The sequence below is a fragment of the Tachypleus tridentatus genome, chromosome 10, assembly GCF_004210375.1.
Source record: "Tachypleus tridentatus isolate NWPU-2018 chromosome 10, ASM421037v1, whole genome shotgun sequence".
Taxonomy (NCBI): domain Eukaryota; kingdom Metazoa; phylum Arthropoda; class Merostomata; order Xiphosura; family Limulidae; genus Tachypleus; species Tachypleus tridentatus.
The window spans coordinates 179,184,337-179,208,146 of record NC_134834.1 but is presented as its reverse complement, the minus strand read 5'-3'; the positions used below and the strand labels follow the sequence as shown (position 1 = coordinate 179,208,146).

At 30.3% G+C, this 23,810-nt stretch overlaps 2 protein-coding genes across 2 annotated transcripts in view; one reads left to right on the top strand and one right to left on the bottom strand.

The window, feature by feature from the left end:
* LOC143228593 (uncharacterized) overlaps positions 1-23,810 on the bottom strand; it is a 51,063-nt gene that overhangs the window by 20,590 nt on the left and 6,663 nt on the right. The window contains exons 3-6 of the mRNA XM_076459818.1: positions 16,809-16,891; positions 13,480-13,527; positions 7,517-7,663; positions 3,228-3,306 (exon numbers count right to left, since the gene is read on the bottom strand). Of these exons, the coding sequence (XP_076315933.1) occupies positions 3,228-3,306; positions 7,517-7,663; positions 13,480-13,527; positions 16,809-16,891 (357 nt within the window). The remainder of the gene's footprint in view (positions 1-3,227; positions 3,307-7,516; positions 7,664-13,479; positions 13,528-16,808; positions 16,892-23,810) is intronic.
* On the top strand, positions 258-1,466 carry LOC143228277 (uncharacterized). The gene is made up of 2 exons (XM_076459555.1): positions 258-398; positions 615-1,466. Exons 1-2 carry the CDS (start codon positions 323-325, stop codon positions 848-850), a joined length of 312 nt encoding a protein of 103 aa, XP_076315670.1. The 5' UTR covers positions 258-322; the 3' UTR covers positions 851-1,466.

Here is a 23,810-nt window from a genome sequence, read left to right as displayed (position 1 = left end):
GAATGGCTAGATTCTTTTAATAACTGAAGAAATTTTGATGATGACATAATCCTAATTTATTGCACAATAATGGATCAGTATAAAAGCCAGTAACATAATCTCAGGTGTCATCAGACTATTGTGACCACTGAAATGGATTGTATGCATGATTTACCTGAGTATAGGAACTCATTTAGCTGATCCATGTCACTTAAAGAAGTATTGCCATAAAATTGGAATAAAAGTACTGGATTCAATTTCCACTGAAGAAACAACACTTTTAACCTGAAGATCAGATGTTCAACAGGATAATATTGATTCAGTGTGTTTTCATCATGAAAAGATGTTCCTCACTTACTATGAAAATGAGCAAAGATTTTGTGCTGACCCTCAGCTCATCCATGCAAAAACAATATCAAGTAAGTAAATTGTAATATTTCTATATATCTAGGGTGGAATTATAATTTTTTGAAGTCAGATTATTGAGTCCCAGCTTTATGAATTGAACATTCATTCTCTCTGTTATATTATCCAATTGTGTGTGTCAAAAATTTATTTAGCCTGCCTGTTAATTTATTATTTTTCACAATAAATTAATTCTGACTTTTTGCTTTCTGCACAATCCATTTGCACAGTGGATCAGGACACTGCCATAATGGCAGGAGTGAAACCAGGACAAAAGCTGTGCATCAACTGTCGAAAGAATTTGGCACAATATCCACCAGAGGATGAACCAGATCCTTCCGAAATGGAAACAGCTGAATCTGACTCAGAGACAATTACACCCAATGAAACACTTCGTGAAGAGCTCAACACTAGTGCCATTGCTCTTGTATGGATATATTTGCACACAGTAACACACCTGAACTGAATTTTTTTTTTAAATAAAAAACGTATGGTCAGAGGATATTTTAAAAAATTATAACTCAAAATGTAGGTTGAACACCATCTTGATTTTTTTGGTAGATCATATTCAGAGATGTAAAAATATATGGTAAAAATCTGAAAAGGCTGAATAACTGGTGACATGGTCAAACTATGGCCTGAAGTAGGGCTATTTTTAGCTAAATCATAAAAAGTTGCATGCAGCTAAATTTGTTTACAGGAGATGTAACAGACTTTTAATTACAACAATTGCTGATTTATCAACTGATATGTTATAGGAAATTTGAAGAAAAAATTCAGCTTTGTATCATATTAAGTCTTAGAGCTATGGCTTATTAAATAAACCAATGTTTTTTATGATTTGGGGTTTTCAGGTGATTGTATAGCCTCACTATGCAAATCCTAAGAGAGATAAACTTGGTTTGAGACCATTTTTGAACTCTGTGGGATTAATTCAGTCAGTGTAGCAAATTTCAGCCTTCTACCACCATTACTCTTGCAGCTTTAAGCAGCCAAAGTTGCAAGTAAATGAATTCACCAAAAATAACAAAAAACTAATTAAATTGTACAGGGCTGTAAATCAGAAACTATTAAAGATATTGATCTAATCTTTGGCAATTTTTCATTGTATGGATAGATGAGCACATGTGAAATTTTTCAAGGCATTCTGTTGGGGTCACCTGCAGCCCCCTGGATGATTTGACATGGAATGACCCAACAGTCAACCAATTCCGTGAGGAAACAAAGGTCATGAGGTAATGCTGTCAACTGGATAAAAAAAAAAAAGTAAATTTATCTGTTGAATTCCAGTGTATTTTTTTAGCCAATTTCTGCTAAGAAATCATTAAGTGAAAACTTTCATGAAGAATATGTTAGTTCTATGGAGATATATTCTGAAAAAAAATAGCCATTTTGCCTCCATAAGTGTACATACACTGCTTCACTTGTATGTTGCAATGAAGATTTTAATTTGTTCACATTTGTCCAGACTCTTTACTTTATACTTAAAGAAACTCAGTTATCTGTTACAGAACAATACCATTATTTCTCGATATAATCTGCAGATTTACTTATCAGATACTTGTTGAGAAATCAGTTATACCTAAAGGTACCACACATAAAGAGTTAAAACACCAAAAAACAAAATCAAGGTTCAACCTAAACTGTGAAACATACAATGCATATGTATAAGAAGGATCCAACACAAATATTTTATCTATTACATATAACTTCCATTCAAAAACCCTTAGCCTTGTAATTTATAAGTAGCAGAACATTTGAGCTTGAGTACTTTGTAAGTGAACAGCTTCAGAAAAACACTTGAAAGCCTTAATTCTAATTCCTGCAATATATAAAACTATTTATAAAATAATATGTTCCAATAATATAACAATTTACAAGAAATATGTAAATAATCAGTAAATATTTCTCTACTACAAATAAAAAAAATATATATTCATGTGTGTGTATCCACTTTTTTGTTTTATAAATATAAATTTAGGTTTAAAATATAATCAAGCAAGTACTTATATTAGGAAGCCCATCAATGCTTTTTAATAACTAGTAATTATCTCCACGACAAATGTAGCATTTACATGGATTTCCCAAACTATTTTGGAATATGGCCTGGGTCACTTCTAACTGGAAATTTCATTATAGTAAATCATGATATTGAGAAAAATAATGTTAACACTATTAATATTGAAGTTAACAATAACAGAGATCTTAAAAAAAAACAACATATATATAAGTGTTACAACACAATATTCTGTACTTTCACTAGATATCCTGTAAGCCCTAAAATTAAAGTTAAAATAATGCTTATATTGCAGTTGGAATGGGCCAAATTTCAAACCTCTACATTATAAAAGAAAATCCCTGCTAGATGGTGTGCCTGTTCATTATTTGTGATACAAATCTACTTAATATCAGCATAAAACTTTCTGGAATGTTTAATGGTCACCAACTTCACATCAGTGTAATTACTTTCAATAATCTACCTGAGCTGGGACATATTTAAGAATCTCCTAAAACTTTCATGGCAATCAAGAGTTTGGAAAGCAGTGTTTACTAAAATTACTTTTAACTTGCATGTATAAATCAAACTATTAATTCTCCATATCTACTTTCCAAGCTTAGAGGTAATACTGATAAAACCTTTTCCCCTGGTTTTGCTTTGTACACCAATCATGAGAACAATCAAAAGTTTATAAGTTATTATAAATTGTTATAAAACTCAGAATGTAATTTCAAATGAAAAAACTAAAAGTGTTCTAGCAAACATTTTAAACTATTTACATCTGCTTCACTGCATCAGACTTAAGTTATAAAGTTCAAAACATTCCTCAAAATTATTAAAATACCTTAATGGTGGTTCTTCACTGACAACCAATTTCTTAGTGAGTGTTTCCTCTGTAGTCCATCTCAGAGAACCATTAGATGCTGAAAATAAAATCTGTATACTTCAACATCTGTGTAATAAATATATTTTGTGTAGCTTTGTGATTAACTACAAAGAAACAAACAAAAACATGTATGTTTTTATTTCTCATAACGTAGTTTAAGACTATATATTACAGACTCTCGAGCTTTATTCATAATTAAAAGGTTCTTAGTGAGTTTCTTCCTTTTTCCTGGATCCTTTATTGGCCCTTTTGTAATTGTTATGATCAACAAAAATGGAAGACCATGAAACTACGCTTATGCAAAAATGTAAATAATTTGTTCAATTCTATATTAAATACATTAAAACCATACTTGACAAAAAATAATTTTATACTAGTAGTAAAACACATGAAAACAACAAAATCAAAGGAAGCTAACTGAGTTTGTTCATATATCTTTCAATTAACTTCCAAGGTGAAAAAGGTGAAACGTTTTATAAATTTAAGCAACTAAAAAGCAATAATAATGGGGTTATGTTTTAAGTACTTAAACCCATAATGTGACACCCAGTTTTATTGTGATTTGTACTTGTTTTAATGATATAGAAACTTAAAAAAAGTTTTTGGTTATATTAATTTATGGTAGCAACATGTGATCTAGAAATGCATTAAGATTACCTTGTTCTAGTTGCTGCATTTCTTTGTTCTCTATAGTCAGTGGTGTATGTTCTAGCCAAAAGAATATTGTGATAATATACAGCATCTGATTCAAAGGACTGACACTGTTATATCTTTACTGACCAAGTACCACACTGATTAAATGTAATACCTGGATAAAGCTGTGAGGGAACAAAGGATGCAATGTGATGATGTCAACTGAACAAAGAAAGCAAGTTTACATGTCCAATTCCTGACTACTTTCTTTATTCAGTTCTACTGGGAAATTACAGAGTGAATGCTCACTTTTAATACCATGGTGTTTAAATCAACAGAAGTCTGTCCCTATAGAGAGAGAGAGAGGTGTGGGGAACTGAACACGTAAACTTGCTTTCTCTGTTCAGTTTTACTAGAGAGAGACCATGGTGTTTAAATCAACAGAAGTCTGTCCCTAGAGAGAGAGAGGTGTGGGGAACTGAACACGTAAACTTGCTTTCTCTGTTCAGTTTTACTATGAAATTACAGAGTGAATACTCACTTTTAAGACCATGGTGTTTAAATCAACAGAAGTTTGTCCCTAGAGAGAGAGAGGTGTGGAAAACTGAACACATTATCTTGCTTTCTCTATTCAGTTTTACTATGAAATTACAGAGTGAATACTTACTTTTAAGACCATGGTATTTAAATCAACAGAAGTCTATCCCTAGAGAAAAAGGTGTGGGGACAAGCATAGCTTAGCAGTAGAGACAACAATCATTTCTTGTGGACAAGTATGTACACCAAATTTTCTTTTTGATTGTTTACTAATAAAGATTTTCATTTTTACCAATTTTCTTCAGTCTCTATTTTACACACACACTAGAATGCTCAGTTAACTCATCAGAATCGCTTTCTTTATTTCCTGAATGAATCTATAGTTATTTTCCAATCTACCTTCCTGATATTAGTTGGGAAACAAGCATTTTTTATCTGAAAACACCACAACCCAAATAACAAATACAAAGCTGAGAATTACAAATATAACAGTTTACAGAGTTCCAACCATATCTATTTTTATAAAACTAACATTTTTAATAATTGGTTTTTGATACTAAACTTTCTCCCATTCATAGCTGATATTAATATCTTCAAAGTTTTCAAGCTTTTTATGGATGTATACATATTTTCTTTCATTATTAATTCATATCTCTCTTGTTTCAAACATTAATTATGTTAACAGGAACTGCAATGACATCAGCCAAGTTAGAAGCACAGAGTAAAATAAACATGATCCAATATTTACAGGACCAAACTTTTGGATGAATCTGAGGTGTTGCCACAGCTGTTCTAAATGTTTGAATGTCACTGTTCTAATGTCTTTGAAAATATCTAAACAAATTTACATTACACTGAAGGTGGCAGCTCCATATGCATTTCAGATAAAGAAATTAGGATTTAAAAATGTTACTCTTGTTATTTCCCTTGGTGAAGAGTCGAAAAATACAGTAGCCTAAAAGAGGACCACATGAAACAAAATTCCACTCATAAATATTTATCTGAACCAGGGTTTGACAACTGTAGCACTTATATAAATTTGTTTTGATAATTTTAATATTAATCACTTCCAACAGCTACTAGATTAAAACTGATGACTTTAGAATCTAGATAAAGGCAGAAATTCTCAACAGAGAGAATATGACAGCAGTCTAGGATGCTGCATATGTGTTGATAGCTTCCTGATTACTAGGGTTTGGATACCATGTAAATGAAATTTTATTTTTTTAAATTAATTTTGAAATAATATATAATATTAAGATGTATTACATTAATAATAGAATACAGGAAATGTTTCATCCATTAAAAATGGTAAACAAAACTGTTACCTTATTTTTCTTTTCCAGAATCAGTCAGGTTTTAATTAAGATAAAAATAGAGCTTGTTTCTTTAGAACAGAAATGTTTTACTGAATAAACAAGAGATGTAATATAAAAATCTGGAAATGTTTTACTGAATAAACAAGAGATGTAATATAAAAATCTGGAAATGTTTTACTGAATAAACAAGAGATGTAATATAAAAATCTGGAAATGTTTTACTGAATAAACAAGAGATGTAATATAAAAATCTGGAAATATTTTATGAAAATAATTTACCTTTCTAAACATATATGAAAATGATAACAGTTGCCTAATAAAATTCATAAAATGAATGAAAACTATTACTTCCATGTATAAAACACCTAGATATATAAAACACTGTTTCATGAGGTGTATACCTAACACTTGAGTTATAAAAGTTACAATATTTGTCTGAACATAAAAAGTTGCCATCCATACTATGAAGTTTCATCATAAAAAGCAGTGGTTCCAGTAAAAACATTTTACACATACAAAAACAGCCAAAACAAAATAGCAGGGTTCAAGCCTCACAGCATTTGTTACAAATAATAAGAAAAAACCCTTGTTATTACAACCATAACAAGTAGTAATAATCTATAAAGACTAAGTTTTTCTAGTTAGACTTGCACACTTTCACAGTAATTCTTTACAGTTTGCTATTTATCTCATTTAGCTATTTTTTATATTACATATTATCATGGTCGACCCCTTATTTTAACTTGGTAGTTTTTGTATGTGTAAAATGGTTTGATCAGACACATACACAGAAAAGTTTTGTTATCTTTTCTACAACACTTATAATGGTAGCCAACTGACAGAAAGCCAATGGATTCTAGCTTTTAGCCATTGACCATAAAGAGGCATTAGTATCTTTTTTTCCCAATCACTAAGCTAGGTATAATTATGAATATTAAGAAAAGTTTCACTGTCAAAATTATTTAGAAAAGGGGATGGCTAGAAATACAACTATAATACAATACTAAATGAATAAGTTTTCTTTCCAGTGGCTTGACAAACATGAATCTCATGCAACTTTCAATGAGAATCATCAGTTTTAAAATATTAATTAAACCAGTGCATTCAAGCAGTATTTCTTTTTTTATCATATCTTTATTATTTCATATTGTGAAAGATAATCAAGAGAAAATTTAAACATGCACCTAAAATTTGACAGTATGTTAAAAAAATGGAAGACTGAAAGCAGGATGACCCATATTCACTGTTCATATCCTCTACTGATGAACCATTTGCTTTACTTTATTGTTGTTAATGCAGATAACATTTTAAAAGTAACTGTTAAACTAGATGTAAAACATTTGCTAATGAACAAAAAAATTTCAACCTCTGGGGTACATGGTGTATTCTAGTTTTACATTTAATATGTTCCAATTGTCCCAGTGTTCTTACTTTTAACAATTGGACCACATCCAATGAGGAAGTTAAAAACTTGTCAAAAATAAATATTTTAGCCCAACAAAAGCCTCTAAGCCCCTTTAATCTATTGTTGTATGAGAATATACATAAAAAACTACTTATTATGTTTCTGATAATATGACCCAATTATTTTATAAAAGCAATTTTAATAAGTTACATAATTAGTTTGTACAATGAATAAAGATAAGAAATGTTAAACTACCAACAAAATTTTAATTAGTAAAGTATGTCACACATTCAGTAACACATTATAAATCAAATGTATACTATTTGAATAAACATTATAAAATGCTGAGAGACCTTTAATAGTGGATATATTCCATGGTGAGGCAATTTCTCGAAGGTCTTTAGCACATACATCAACACATAATGTAGAGTTTCGTTTTTCTTGGCATTCACTGTCAATGGTGTGTTTAAGATCCACTTCAGGAGAAAGAAGAATTATATCTGTAAAAAACAAATGCATCACACTGAAAAAAAAAAAAAACAGAGAGATATTTATATATATACAGTATCCCTTACAAATATAGTTATCATTATGTTATTTTAGGTTCATAACTTGAATAAATTAATAGATTTTATTTGAATATTTTAGAATTCATACACTATTTTTCCACTATTATTCAAATATTCTTCATGACCACACAAATAATTTTCAAAAACTAAAAATTATGTCATGATAATATGATCCATAAGTGTTAGAAACCAAAAGCATAAAATTCATGATCAAAATCACAAAATTGCAGAAAATAATGTAATAATATTATCCACAAATATTAGTAACGACTAAACCTAAAATCTGTAATCAATATCACAAAACTGCACTTTTTTGTTACTTAACATTCCTCTTAATTCATCCACATCAGTTTTCAGTATTTAAACTGTTACATCAGATAATAACTATTTTTATACAATATATAAAAAGTAAACATTACAGTTGACTATACAGATTTTTACAACTAATGTATAGCCTGCAGTGCCTACTGCCTAATACCTAAACACATAACACATGTCTGGTGGTATATGGGACATTACACATCTCTAAAAGCTAATCACATTAGACCATTGTAGGTACAGAATTGAATGCATTTTATCTCAATATTTTAAGCAACTGCTCTTTGTCAGGTTTAATATAATAACATACCTTTAAACCACAGGAGAATTCTAATACAGATTCTGCAATGGATAAGCCAGTTTTGGGTGTAACACTTATTTTATTGTATTCTATTTATCTCACAACATCGTGGATTCAAATTCAGTCTTAAAACTTTATCACTTCTACTACAATATCAAACATAAGATATTTCTGTTCAAAATCTGTACATTATTTTTTAGGCAATGTTGAAGTTTTGGAAACAATGAAAGATTTATTCACTTATCAATCAACTGTTTCAAAAATAATATACACACTTTTTTCTAGACATGTTATTTTAATAGGGTTGTTTGTTTGTTTGTAATTAAGCACAAAACTACACAGTGAGATATTTTTGTTGTGCCCACCATGGGTACCGAATCCTGAATTTTAGCATTGTAAGTCTATAGACATATTACTGAACCACTGGGGATTAATTCCAATAGGCCTCAAAGTTTTATAAAAATCATATCAACTATGAACGTTTTATTGTTATTCCAGACAATTTATGGCTGTTTTACACATTCATAAGTGAATGTTTACAATGCATTGGAACCTTTAATGTTGTTTTTATTACTATAAGGTTACTGAAATGCTTTATACCCACACCAAAGAAACCTTGTTTTAAAGTCACTTAGAAGTGAATATATTCAAATAAAACAAACTTCAAGCTGAAGTACAAGATTTTATTAATTAATAAAAAATTCTTTAATCTGTATGTTTTTTTACATGAAACCTCATTTTATTTATTATTATTTATTTATTAGGCAAACATGTACTTAGCCCAAACATGAAACAACTATTTCAGATATTCTACAAGTAACCTACATTCAACACCAAACAACATATTAAAATAATATATTTTGTAAAATACAACTTTTGATAATTATAACTTTATTTTAGAATGTCTGAAAACTAGAAATGTTGTTTGTTTGTTTATTCATAGCAAACATATTAAGGCTATCTCTGCTACTGTCTGTAATTTTGAACTGCCAACCAACTAATAATGACATTGACCATCACATTATGATGTCCCACAGGTGTAAGGACAAGAACATCTGGTAACAGGTTTTGAAACTATGACTTTTTTGTTATACCTATCTGAAGATTAGTTTTATATGGATGCTTGAAACATTTTCATTTTGCATTATCTAACAAAAACACTTGATAATTTGAAACAGTAGTCTTGTTACATTTGTTTTAGAAATACTGTTGTTATATTTTTGTATTTTATTAATATTTCTTACATATATAATGTAGAATTATGTAAAACATGACTTACAACCATCCATCCATAAAGTGGCACCTGCCAGGCATACTAGATACCAACAGAGCAATTAGGACTTTGAATTGTAAGCACTTTTGTTGAGATTTCTCTAATACAATAAGATTATACAGCCACTCATATAAAACCTTGACCAATTTGATGATTGAATATCAAAAAAAGTCAAGTGTTGGCAAATTTAATTAATACAAACAGTCCTAATGTTTATGTCACACATAAAGTAAAAAATGTGATACACTGTGATATGTCCCCTTGGTTCAATGAAACACATCACGTTTATCTGCTTACTTTTGGATCAAAATCAGAATCACATAAACACTGAATATTTTTCATGACACAATTACATAAAATATTTGTACTAATCTTTAATTTATTGACCTTCCTATCATAAGAAATTACCAGTGTTTACTTTTAAGTTATTGCATGTAACTTCAATGAATACATATCCAACAAGTGCATTGGTTAGCACACTTGAGCATTATATATCTACATACACACAAACATGTAATTGATGCTATTGGCTTTTAAATGCTTGATTTTGAACATTATTAATATCATGCAAATACACTCTGAGCTGGCAATTTCCTTTTAATGCATAAAAATAAGTTGAATATGGAAAAAGTCCCAGTGATAAGATGTAGCTCAAGAACACAGTGTGCTTAGTGATCATCTTTTAGTTTATTTACACTATCATTAAATTAAGAATTGTTACTTGTGAAGGTAATGAATTATATGTTTTAAAAGTTCATGTGGGCAAGTCCCATCTGACATCAAATGCAACAATATTTATGACCAATCATGTTCCTGACATGTTTTAATGGGTTATAAATTACATAATGATTACCATGTTGTTAAAATAAAAACCCACACAGAGAATTTTTAAGCACATTGCTAATCACCCTTCTTATGTCAAGAATGACACACCAAAATTGTAATCTATGTCTTTGAACAAATTACTTATATTTTATTCTGGCTTTCCTGGAATGTCCAGTTAAAATGTAGCTTTTACTTGAATGTAGAGAGTGTATACAAATTAATTAGACTGAAATATGCAATAAGTATATTAAGCAGAATTTGCCACAGAATAGTATTGTAATGCACTTCTCACGCAAAATCTAAAATTGAAAATATGATTATTATTTTCATAAAGTAAAATACACTGCAGGAGAACTAGTGATATTTTATGGTTGTTTTTTTACTTCTTTCAGTGCATGTGAAATGTTTAAATATTATACTTTTAGGTCTTTATATTGGTATAAAATTAAATAAATTAAGAGAGCCTCACAGATCATAATTTCTAGTTAATATGAAATAATGTAAAATATAATGTCTTATTTGACACCTTAGTCAGTTTAAGATCTTCATTTTTATGTTCACCGTTCTTTCATTGTTTATAAATTGAAACAGAACCATGTATGGGTCATAGATATGTTGTCTACAGCAACACAAAGAGAAGTTTTGATGATATAATTCACCATTTACTCCCTACACTGTAAGCTAAAAATACACTCTTACTACTGCACAACAGCTACATTTACATAAAATAAAAACTAACTATACTACTTCCTTGAAGATTTCACAATCATTGTTAAATGTAGAAAAACATATGCATAAGAAACATATGTCATTATTCAAAAAAATGTCTAATAAATGATTGCTATAAAATCTAACTAAAATAACAGTGACATTTCAATTTATCTTACATTTACTAATAATTCACTATAATTAATGACTTATTACACTATGTAACAAAATTTTTACTTTTCCTTGTTCCTGGACTGAAAGTGTTATTTCCCAATTGTTTATGCCTAAAGTAAATGGAAAAGACCTATTTTTTTTCTCTCAAATTTTTTTTTGTGACCTGGAAGCATATAACAAAAACATAATGGGAGACTATATTTGAGGGCTGATACATGAAAGTTACTTACATTACAGTCACAAATCTCGAAAAAACTACTCACTTCTAAACATTTTTGTACTACTTTAGTATAAATACATGTAAATCTTGATTCATATGTTGTTTTATTCAGACCTTATGTAAATGAAAATGTGCAAATATGCCCGTTCTTACATTGGAAAAAAATAGGTTAATTTCTAAATTTCATTATCCAGGTCACAAAAGCAAAGTGAAGGGAATAATGGCCATTTTCTGTACTTTTATAACATGAGCAATTGAGAAATACTATCCAAGAACAAAATTTGTGTTAGATAGAGTAATGAGTAAGTATAGTATTATTGAATGAAGTGTTAACCTATATAACTTGCAGGCAAGGGTTGCAGTTGGTACTACTACTGGTTTATAGTATAAGGCATAATGAGAATAACATTTGTTATCACATGTCCCATCTTTGGAATTTTGACCAAATGCCTTCAACTATGCTTTTCACAGAATCAGAAATGTTTATGTGGAGGTTTTGAGTTCATATTTCAATGAATAAGCAAATCTCACCATGAAAATTGAAAATAGCATGAAATATGGGAAACTGGTGACTCCCACACTTTGGAAGAGAAGATGAATATGCCGACATAACTGACTGCATGTTAAGTAGGTATGTGTGTGATTAACCTTTAGCATGTGAACAAGTCAAATTGCATGTGTCATGACATTTTAGTGGATTACCTTCCAAATTTAATTAAATTACTTAATGATCATGGTATATGAACAAACTTGATATCAAACCACAAACAATAAATCAAATTTTAAGTTCTTAACTGTGTAAAGAAATAGTTAAAAACAACTTCAATTTCCCCTAATGTGAAAATTTGGATATTTGTTTTGAGTAGTCTCCTCTTCTGAATTTTTTGTCCACCTCCTAGAAAACTATGAGATAAAATGCAAAATATTCTCTATAATTTAATAACTGATATTCAGAAGCTATATTTTTATATTTTCAATCTTACAGGGCTAAAGACCAATCAAGGAAATTTCAAAAACCACCTTCTATGTCTGTCTCAGACATGCTCTAATCTACACTTTGCTAATAGATTTTTCTAAGGCCAATTCCCAATAAATTTGCAACTAAAAGAAAGCATAGGTTTCAGCTAATTATTTGCCATGCTTGTCATACCACATGGGTTTACAGGTAATTGACAATTTGTTTTGATGTGAAAACATTTTTCCCATGAAAATACACTTGGAAGAATAGTTGAATTTTAAATGCTCAAGTCACATCATTAGAGATGCTCTAGTACTGATACCAACAACCTGGTACTACCACTACTATTGTAAACTCTGCTTGCAGCTTATTTTAATGCCAGATTACCACACAAGGTTTTCATCTTACAACTTCCCTGTGATGCAATAATGAAGAAAGATCTTCCACATTGAAAGTGCCAGGGCTATGGAATCTTACTTTTGTCTCTCTGTATTTTTAACCTAAATGTTTTCTTATCATCATGTGTAAAATATGCTACAAATTCTTAAAAACAAAACAAACAAACAGTAATGCAGTGTGATTTAAATGTTATTCAAATCCTGCCTCTTTACATTAACTAAATATTTATCTTCAAATAGAAATTAGTGTGGAATTAATCCAAACAGAATTATAAATAGTAATCCATTAAATGTAATCACTAGTGTCTCCTGATATATTTACATCAACCATTTCTCAATTTATCATAACAGTCAAAAGAAAAACTGTGAATAGAAAAGTGCAATATTGCTGATATTGCATATTTTGTACAGTTAATCAAAAATATATTATCATAGAAATAATGGTGTTTTTTTAACATGATAAATTTTCATGTTCATTTTATCCTTCATATAGATATATGTACATATTATGTTTTATTCAGTTAATTCAAATATTTATATTTATTAAATATCATTAATTATTCAAGACTAACCTGATATATTTGTCTCATCAGCTTGAGTTGGTGGAGTAGAGTGGTGATCTAGGCAAAATTAATATCAAAAAAGAAATATTAGACAAGTAAAAACAGCCATGACTTCTAAACTCTGTTGGTTCTTCATTTGTTAGCAAGTAAAACAATGCTATTCATACTGTTTTGCTTTTATTATACTGACAAATACGTGTGACAAACAAGTTCTGTGACACCATTCAGACTGATATGAATGGTTCTTAATTCTTCTATTCAGTTGAAGAGATGTAGCTTGTCATCTCCATTTTAGAATTCTCAACACATGTGCTACTACAAAAAAAGTAAAAAAATTCAGAACATGAGAAACAAGACTTCCTGAAAGGCATAATACAAAATTAAAATCGCAGCATCAACTCATGCAGGATAAATAAACAAAAGAACAAATCTGCACAAACATATTTGAACATTACAATAAAACAAAACAATGAAAAACAAAGGACAAAACATCAATTAAAAAAAGAAAAAAATAATATACTTCTTGGTGTTTGGAAAGAACTGATCACCTTCCTTTTAATAAAGAAAAGTACAAAAATTAACTATATCTAATTTGAAACTAACAGCCTAAATAGAAAAAAGGTTGGTCAACACTATCCACACCAATTTTGAGCTTGTACAACCAGACAGTAGAATGTGACTATTATGCTTATAACAACACAATCATTATCCCAAAGAATGAAGTACTGTATTATGGCTATGGGTCACAAACTGTGTATCCTAAGATTAAATATAAAAATGTATAGAAATATTTTAATAGGTTATTACCATAAAATTAACCCTCTGAATACAAATGTGACATGGGGAGTGGACAAAGTGCATGTCACAACCTTTTCGGAGTTACATCCAAAGTTTAAATAAATGCCTTTATTACCAGTGTGTGTTAACAAACATAGCATTAATGTACAGTTTATAATTCAAATTTTTGCATTATCTAGATTTCAATTTCTTTATATTAAAAAACTTCACATAAAATCTTAATCTGCAATTTGGTCACAATGCAATTTCTCATTTTAAGATTCTTTTTTCTTTCCTTGGTTAAATGAGATTTCTCTTTGTTTAACCCACAGTGACAAACACATCTCATTTCCTCTACCTTTCAAAAATGTCTGTAATTCTCTCTTACATTGCTAATTGTCATGATTTTAACCAACAGATATATTGTAATGTTATGGAACATTGTGATCCACTGTTTAATTTTGGCAGACAAAGATAAAAGTTTGCAAAAATATCTTGAAGTGTATTAAGTTATTGCTTCAAGCAGCATCAAAAGTTTTTAAAACATATTCAGAGCTTACTTAGAAAGCAAGGTAAATTACACTAGTTACCATACTATAGAATCTTGTAGGTAACAAGTTTTGTTTTGGTTTTTTTAAATATCATATTCAACAACTTAGTGAATAACACTTTCAATAACAAATTTGTTAGTAAAAATTAGGATTATGAAATTACGGATTAGGAAGTACACTGACCTGAAGCTAAACTGAGTCCCAAATTTCATTTTGTAGGAAAATTTTAAATTTATTGTAACATATTTTTTCAGAAAAGTAACTAAAACGTAATAAAAAATTAGAAACATACTGGATTAAATAAATAAAATGTTTGACAACAATCCTCATGTAATGCATGCAGTTCAGATGTGTAAGACATGACTTGAACTATTTCTTTTAATTCTTTATATACAATTCATAATATATAATTTCACAAAAAAAATTCAGCTTTCAAGGTATGTGATAAAACTGTCACACACACACACACACGTGTGTGTACAACTCACATTATTTCTTGGATGTGTGATAGTTTATAAGGTTAATAACCCTCAAACTGATAATGTAGCTTGTAAAAACAAAGTGTATTTTGAAGAAACCAAGTAATACTTAAATTCTGATTATTTTAACCATGAACAACAGACCTCGGTAATAGGGATACAAGTGTCACACATTTTTTTAAAATATGTATACATTCCACCATTCATGTTTAAACTATAACATAGAATGAAATGATAAATTCCATAAATATGATCAACTACAAGAGACAAACTGATTAGTTTTCTCAAACAAAATACTACAGCAATCATATACTGGTGGAAAGTTATTGATCCATATCAAAGATGAGTAAAATTATTAGTAACAAATGGAATTTTGAATTATTTAATTCTGCTACAGAGATTCTGGATCAAAGTTTATGACCTTACTTAAACAAAATGCATGGTGTTACTAACTACTTATTTTTTTAGTTGTTTTGTCATGTTTGGCACAGCCACTACTTGAAGTTCACTTTATTCCTCTGATCAGATTCAAGATTATTTATGTTTTGGTTATTTCACATATTTGGCTGAAGAATTATCAGTAGTGTAGAGTACTTAAAAAACTTAGGGCCTAAAAATGTACTGAATATGGTGAATTTCACCATGTCAAAAAAATGGATGAAACTTCATTGTATCTTAATTTACATTTGCTATAATAAAAGCCACTTTTAGCTACTTGTAATTCAAAGTGGTTTTATGCTCACCTTCAAATATAAGAACATTTTATCAAAAATAATGTAATAATCAGTGATGTCGAGAAAACCCACTTGTATGGAAAAATATACGTGTAAAAACAGCTCGTCTGGGTTGAGAAAATTTTTCTTACGTAGAGGAGCGAACATTTCGACCTTCTTCCATGTAATAAAAAATTTTTCTCAACCCAAACGAGCCGTTTTTACATATATATAAAAATAATGTAATAATTTATGTATATAACACTATTATATACATAAATGTAACACCATTTAAACCAGCATTGTTTGAATACTTCTTGCTGGTAATACAGCATTCTACACTATGCTTTTAAAAAAATCAGTTAAAAGTAACATATTCCATATAAGTGTTAATATTTAAAAGTTTATCATGAAACTTGGAACAAAATGTTGTGTGCTTAAAAATCTTTTGGTCAAACACTACCAGATGTACTTTTATCATGTATGTGAATACAGAAAATTCATACTGAAATTAAAGTCTTTACTCTTGTAAGCATCATTTTGAAACTAAAAAAAGAAAAATAATCCAATTTATTTTTTAATAAATTTAATTACATTGAACAGCAATGTCTTATGAGTAACTTTTCACATTCTTCTTACTTTAAATACTTCATAGTTCCCACAAGCTGTGTACAACTGATGCGCTTAATTTGTAATTACAAAATGCTGGAAAAACATTAAATAAGAAATTATGAAGCTAAATATCAAGAAAAATAAATAACATTTCATACATTTGTTGTGATTTGTAATTATAGACAGCATGCAAAGTTAAACCTCACCATAGCTTATTCTCCTAAATATTTCAATGTCTGAGCTTCCTTCAGGTGACGATGAATCATGCTGTTTTGGCTTGATGTAGTTGCTTGGATTATCATACAAAAAATTGAAATAATATAATACATTATATAATTAATACATTATATTATATTATACATTGCATTAAAAAATACTGACTTCCAATTTCTAAGCAGCATTTATTTTATCTTTAAACATACTTTCTCTCTTATTCTAACATAAAACATATATACTGTCAACTATATCTAAGTTTGCTTTTCAATTCTAGCTACAGTAAAAAAAATTAAGAAAAATAAATAGTATGCATGATTTTATTCCTAATGTAACTTTCCTTCTCTAACTACTAATGCATGACTTGATATTTGCAATTAGTTTGCTTAAGCAAATCAGCTATTAAAATGAACAGCATAACAATATTATTAGATAAGAAATATCTTTATTTAATAAGCTGCTGATTGAATACAAAATTTGCACAAGCAGTATTTATAAAAAATAAATGAAAATATGTTTAAATACAAACTCATAAATATCTAAGGTGACCAAACTAGGTCTTTCAAAAAATGCAATGATGAAAACATGCTACTCTAATATATGAAAAAACAACAAAAATTACTTCCACAGCAGCTTTTTACAGTGCTTGATGCTAAGTCTAGACAGCCTGATCACAAACTTCACTTAGCACCTGAGTAAGGCACACCAAAGGTTTGACCCAATGAAAAATTTAATAATCCACTGGGCTAAGTTCTAGGCTCAGACACAACGTACTACAGAGAGTTTATCGGTCTATGCTGATAATCTATGTGTTTTGCACAGTAAGGTTTATCCTACAATGGCTTTGGTGGAACCCACAGATATCCTCATTCAAAAGAGTGGAAGACATTACCAGGGTATGAGACCTTTATAAAGTAGTAGCTTTAAATCAGTCATTAGAGAGGAAGAAACTGACTGCAACAGCTCACAGAACAAAGGCAGTCATCAACTAACCTCAGTTCTAGCATTGACATCCTTAGACGGACATACTTTGGAACTTTTAGTCAGTATTTCCTGTGCAACTTGTGATACTTCATGGTAGAGTTATCCAATAGCAACTAGACAACAATAAAAAACACAGTATGAATGTATTTGGGAGAGAAAGTCACAGTACCCTGTGCACACAAGTGGCATTCCATGATTTACTACAGGTAAAGTCTAGTATGTTGCTGCCATGTAGTGTGGTTATATAACCCACATATGAAATAAGCTGTTTCCCATCCAGAAAACAAGCAGAACAATTTGAAAAATTATCTGTCATTTTACAGTCATGCAGACTAAAGTATACAATATGCATACAGTTTTATCAAATGTTTTCTTAATATTGTTTCCACATAATGAGCAGTTAAAGATGTGTAAAAATGCAAGTTGTAAGTGTCTGGGGGGTATGATAATCAATAGCACAGTTAGGTAGGGGCTAGAGGGAACTCAGCAGTGTTAATGGGGGCCCCTTGATAATTTTATTCTATGTAACATTACATGGGATGTAGGGACCACAAAACCTTAAATCTCCCACTGGGAGCAGTAACACCAATGTGGTGAAACTCTGCAATCCAAACCTAACTAGCACTAAACTCGTATTTGGAAGAAAGACACAAGGAGAAGGTGATGAAATATAAGTTGATATTTCCTAACCCAATCCATAACATGTTTAGTAAAAACCAGTTTTACATTCTTGACCCCCTTCATTCTTAATGTAACATCCAGACAATAGTGGAAAGAAAAAATGGATTAAACGGTAGTTGTGTTAGTTGTTGTCACAGGAATGGCAACAGGGATAGCACAGATAAAGAGACTGTGAGTATGGTTTAAACCTACAGGAATGTTACTTTAAAAAGGTAATTATTTATTGATCTGTCTCTAACTAAGGAGAGTTTTTACAGAAAAATATGGTTGTAACTTAAGAGTTACAACTCTCTTTACAACCTAACCATCTAGTTAGTTTTCTCCCCTGACATCATTTTCAATATGCAGTTTTGCTATTTAAATTGAATTCTTACCCCTTCTGACTCTCTTGTTCTTCAACTAGTCAGTGGTAATTTCATTCAAGGGGTATGTTGAAACCTCTGAGTCATTTTTTGTTATTGTGGTATAATGGAAGGAAAATACAATGGAACATCAATGTATTCAGGTTTTCATGTTTGATGAGGAGTTGGATTTCACTACTGACTCTATGACACCTGGAAATAGACTGACTTTCAACCTGACATAGCTCATCAATGAAAATGTGTTGTTGGATGATGCATTTGATGTATGGGATCTCACTGAGTTGATTATTATGTTAGCCATAAAGTCTTTTAGGTCCAGGCAGACACAGTCAGTAACTAATTCTCCAGTAGAAGTCAAATTCTCAGTGGATAAAGTAAACACATTCTTGGGAAAACTGTTATTGACCACTATTATCAAAATGGTGGCCTAGTTGAGCCTGCAAAAGGCTCAGCCACAGCCAATCACTGCATCATTTCTTGACAGTAATGCACGAAATAAGATGGAAATCAATGCAACAGGAGCTTCCAAGGTGTCCTGTTGAGGATGTTTCATTATAACCAAATGCTACCAAAAGTACAACTACCTCTGCCAATATATTAATTTCTAAAACCTAAAAAGACATTATCAGGGTTAGAGTTGCCTCAATAAAGAAAGTCACAACTTTTCATACTGAGAGAGAGAAAATGTCTACAAAATATATGGTGGAAAAGAAATAACTAAGTTTCAGCAGAAGTTAAGAATACAATTTAATAAAATTAAAATATCAAAGCAAGAAGGGCTGAATATATTCATTTTATCAAAAGTAGCTATTTTAGTTTTGTATTGCTCTCTATCCATAAATCTTGACGTTAACTTCCTAAAAACCTATGTGACCAAAATACCTCAACATAACCATCAGAGACTTAAACGCACCTCAATAAAGAATTAAATAAGAACCAAGTCATGTTCCTGATCAATGACACTTCTCCAACCTACTTTCAATCATGCAGAGAAACATACAAAGATCTAGACTTAGTAATAGCCCTGTCTAACCTCTTCACGAAAATCAGCAACTTCAAAGTTAACAAAGAAATTTTGAATGACCACTTCCTAATATCCTGTACAATACACTGACACAAATCTCCACCAGCATGAGACATTCCCACAGTCTACAACTACATTAAAACTAATTGGCAAACATTCAATAACTCATTTAACACTAAACTTCCTTTCTTTGTTATGTATGTAAACAACAAAGGGGAACAAGACACATAACCAAGATAATCAAAGAAACTACTGCAGACACAACTTCCACAGTTTCCAGAAAATACATAAACACTGGACTCTCACCCCTAATTTCACTCACTCATCACAGAACACAGATGTCTTAGAAGACAACACTAAGTCTCTCATGATCTTAGCATCAAAACTTAAATTAACAGACTTTACTCACATACCAAACATCACATCCAAACACACAAAGAAATCAACTGGTCAGAATTGTGCAATAACCTTTATAACTCACTTTTGGAAAAAATGTAAAGCATTATCAGCAGAAAACAACACAACTGCAAAATCAGGTTTAGATACCACTAGTTTACTTGCTGATTATTATGAAACAAGATTCAGCAACATAAATTTTCCTAACTTCAGCACCTACAATCATGATTATATGAAAAACTTCATTAACAGAACTTTTTACACCTGTTTTCCTTCCAACAGCACCTTAAATAATACACAGGATGCCCTTAATTAAATAAATGAAATCCAATCAATAAACAGGTATCTCTTAATGAATTGAAAATCAATATAAAAACTCAGCTCCTGGTGATAACAGAATCAGGAATATAATCTTAAAAACGGATCAAACCTCCTTCCAGCCCACCTGATAAACATAATCAATCTATTACTTCACACTGATTATTTCTTCAACTCTTGGAAAAGAAACAATAATCACATCAATCCAACAGAATAAATCCATATATCTTTTGCTCTATCAGCTTGCTAAATTACCTCAGAAAACTAGTTGAAAAAATTATCAACCGTCTACTTCACTACTACGAAATATATAATTTACTATCTAACTTCTAAGGTTAATCTGAGAATAAATGATAAACAGGTGACCATCTTACAAGACTGACTAAGTCAATATACAAAGGATTCAATGATAATAAAGCAACCATTGGTGTTTTCCTTGATGTGAAGAGGGCTTCCGATAGTGTTTGGCACAACACCACCAGATTCAAAATAATACAGCTTAATATAAACAATACTATCATTAAATGGAAATCAAACTTTCTTCAAAATAGGACAGCTCAAGTTAAAATAAACAATACTTTACCCAAACCTTTTATGAACTCTGCAGGAATGTCTCAAGGTTCAGCTCTTTCACCACTCCTTTACATTTTACTTGTGAATGACATTTTGTTCCTCAACCTTACATTCACATGTCACTTTCAATATGCTGTATCAAAGATATATAGAAAACCTCCAACTGTCACAGCCCAAGTTCAAATATCTTTAGATCTAATCATTGACTGGTGTAATAAATGACAAGTCATACTAAACTCCACTAAAACACAAGCAATTGCCTTCTATAAGAAATTTAAAATATGAGCATCATTCATTACAAAAATCAAATTAAAGCTAGTTGGCTCCTATATCAACCTAAGCAGCTAGACTGAATCCCTTGGCATCACCTTTGATATCTCTCTCATATGAAGGCAAGATATTAAAACACTTTCAGTCCTCAATCAACCAGCACATTAATTCAACTAGAATCATAACAGGCAACCACTCAGGATACTCACTTCACACTGCTTTAGAAATATACAAAACATTCAATCGACCCATAATACAGGGTGTTCGGAAAGTCACCGTGCAGTTTCGTAATCATATGTCTATTCAGTCTATTTCAAGCCAGCAACTGATAGCTGTGTTTAGAAACAAAATAAGAAGAACCGAAGCCTGTATTGATGCCAACAGGGGTAACTTTCAACATTGTTTATAATTGTCATTCATATTTACCTCCTGTATTCTATATTGAAACATGTCTGTTAATAAATATAAAAGTGCACAGTGACTTTCTGAACACCCTGTAGAATACGACTGCCAAATCACATACAACATGCCAGAAAACTATCCAGTCTCAACAAAATGAAGCTATCAGTCTAGTCCTAAAACTCCTCAAGTACATGCCAGTATATTTTCTGCATGCAACCAGCAATCTCCCACCATTAAAACTTAGGCTACTTGAGCACGCTCACAAATATTACAAGGTTGAAATATGAAATGAACTAATATCTGCTCTACACAAAATTACTACTGTCCCCTTTAGAGATGTCTCTCCCTACAGCCACTAATTAGAGAAACAAAAACATTTAAGATAATACAGGAATATGAACTTTCACATCTAACACTCAAGTTTCCTTTACATATATGACACAGGAAAGATAGGTTATATGGTATATGTCTTGACCACCCCTGTAGTATGGGGCCTGCAACCTGTAGGTTGCCCTCTCTTCCTTTAAACTAAAGCCCCATTATGGTTGTTTCATTTTAACTCTTCTGTATGCATCCAGATTATAATATGTGTGCTTTCTTAAAGAATATTTCTTTCAGTGGGAGAAGAGATAAAGGATTTAGTGCGTGATATAGCATGGGACACTTAAATATTATGGCACAATGCCTATAACCATGGTATAGTTACATTCTATGAGCTTTGTTTATAAGCATATCTAAAATGTTAGTTTTCAAGGCACCTAGCTTTTTCACACCAAAACATACCTAGAAATAAAACCATCAAATCTGTCAAAAATCTAGAGTGAGAGACATCCCTCTATCTCATGGAAAGAAAACCCTTAAAAATAAATTAATATATTAAAAAATCTGATGTCACTGGGACTTGAATATAAGACCCATCTCATAACATAATGCTCTGAAACTGTTACTTTTAGAAACTATCAAAATTCAAGGTTAAAATAGAGAAGTCCCATTTTAACAGTTACAATATAACCTATACTAACACACTAAGTCAGGAAAACCTCCATTCACTGACTGAATACTATGTTTATCTTTATCTACATTACTCACATTTGAAAGACTATGTTGTCAAAAGCAAAAACAATAGACTAAATATAAATATATATATATATATATATATTTATAAATATCATACCATCATCTGAAATTGTTGTGAACTGACTCTCATCTGTATTGTTTTGCGTAACACTGAACTGTAAGTTACATTTCACCTGAAAATAAAAATTATAAAACCTACATATCTTAGCATTGTAGATATTCTTGATAATTTCTTATTCACAAAAATATGCGACTTAAAGGTGTACAGATATACTGCATAAGTGATAACTTCCAATCAGAGTAAGCTATCTACTTAAGAGTGAAATGAAAATTTAGCCTAGTTCCAAGATGTGTATGAAGATACAAAGGCCTTTTTTTTTTCTTCAAGATATCAGATAATACTGAGAATTGACTTAAATTGAAAACCTAAAAGTAATAGGATTACTCAGAAGAGTATTATTTAGCTATATTTTATGTAACTGTGTAAAATTATAAATATAATATGTAAAAATAAGGTAATTTTCTTGAAGTAGAAAAATCCAGACAGCATTTTCATTATATTGTTGCATGTATGTAATAAGTTCTATACAATCAGAGCATATTACAATTGTCTGAAAAATATGCATTATAAAAAAAAATTAAAGATTACCAAAGCTATGCGTTTGTGTTAAGATACTATAAATGAACAAATTTTAAGATTGGAAACAAACAAACATGTACACTAAGGAGTATAATCTTTCTTTACTAAAATTGTAGTTCCAGTAGCTACTTTCCTCTTCTCACAACATTAGCTATTCTCATTTACTGTTACTTCCTATATACCAACTTTTAATATACACATCCCACAAGCCTTCTGTTCCTCCATACTAAAATCAAGTGATTTCAACATGTCTCTCTCAACATGTGTC

What these genes read in the sequence shown, in the direction of transcription:
- LOC143228277 (XM_076459555.1), top strand. Translation starts at nt 323, where the DNA reads ATGTTCCTCACTTACTATGAAAATGAGCAAAGATTTTGTGCTGACCCT. An exon ending in CCATGCAAAAACAATATCAA is followed by an intron (nt 399 to 614) that starts GTAAGTAAATTG and finishes CCATTTGCACAG; the next exon opens with TGGATCAGGACACTGCCATA.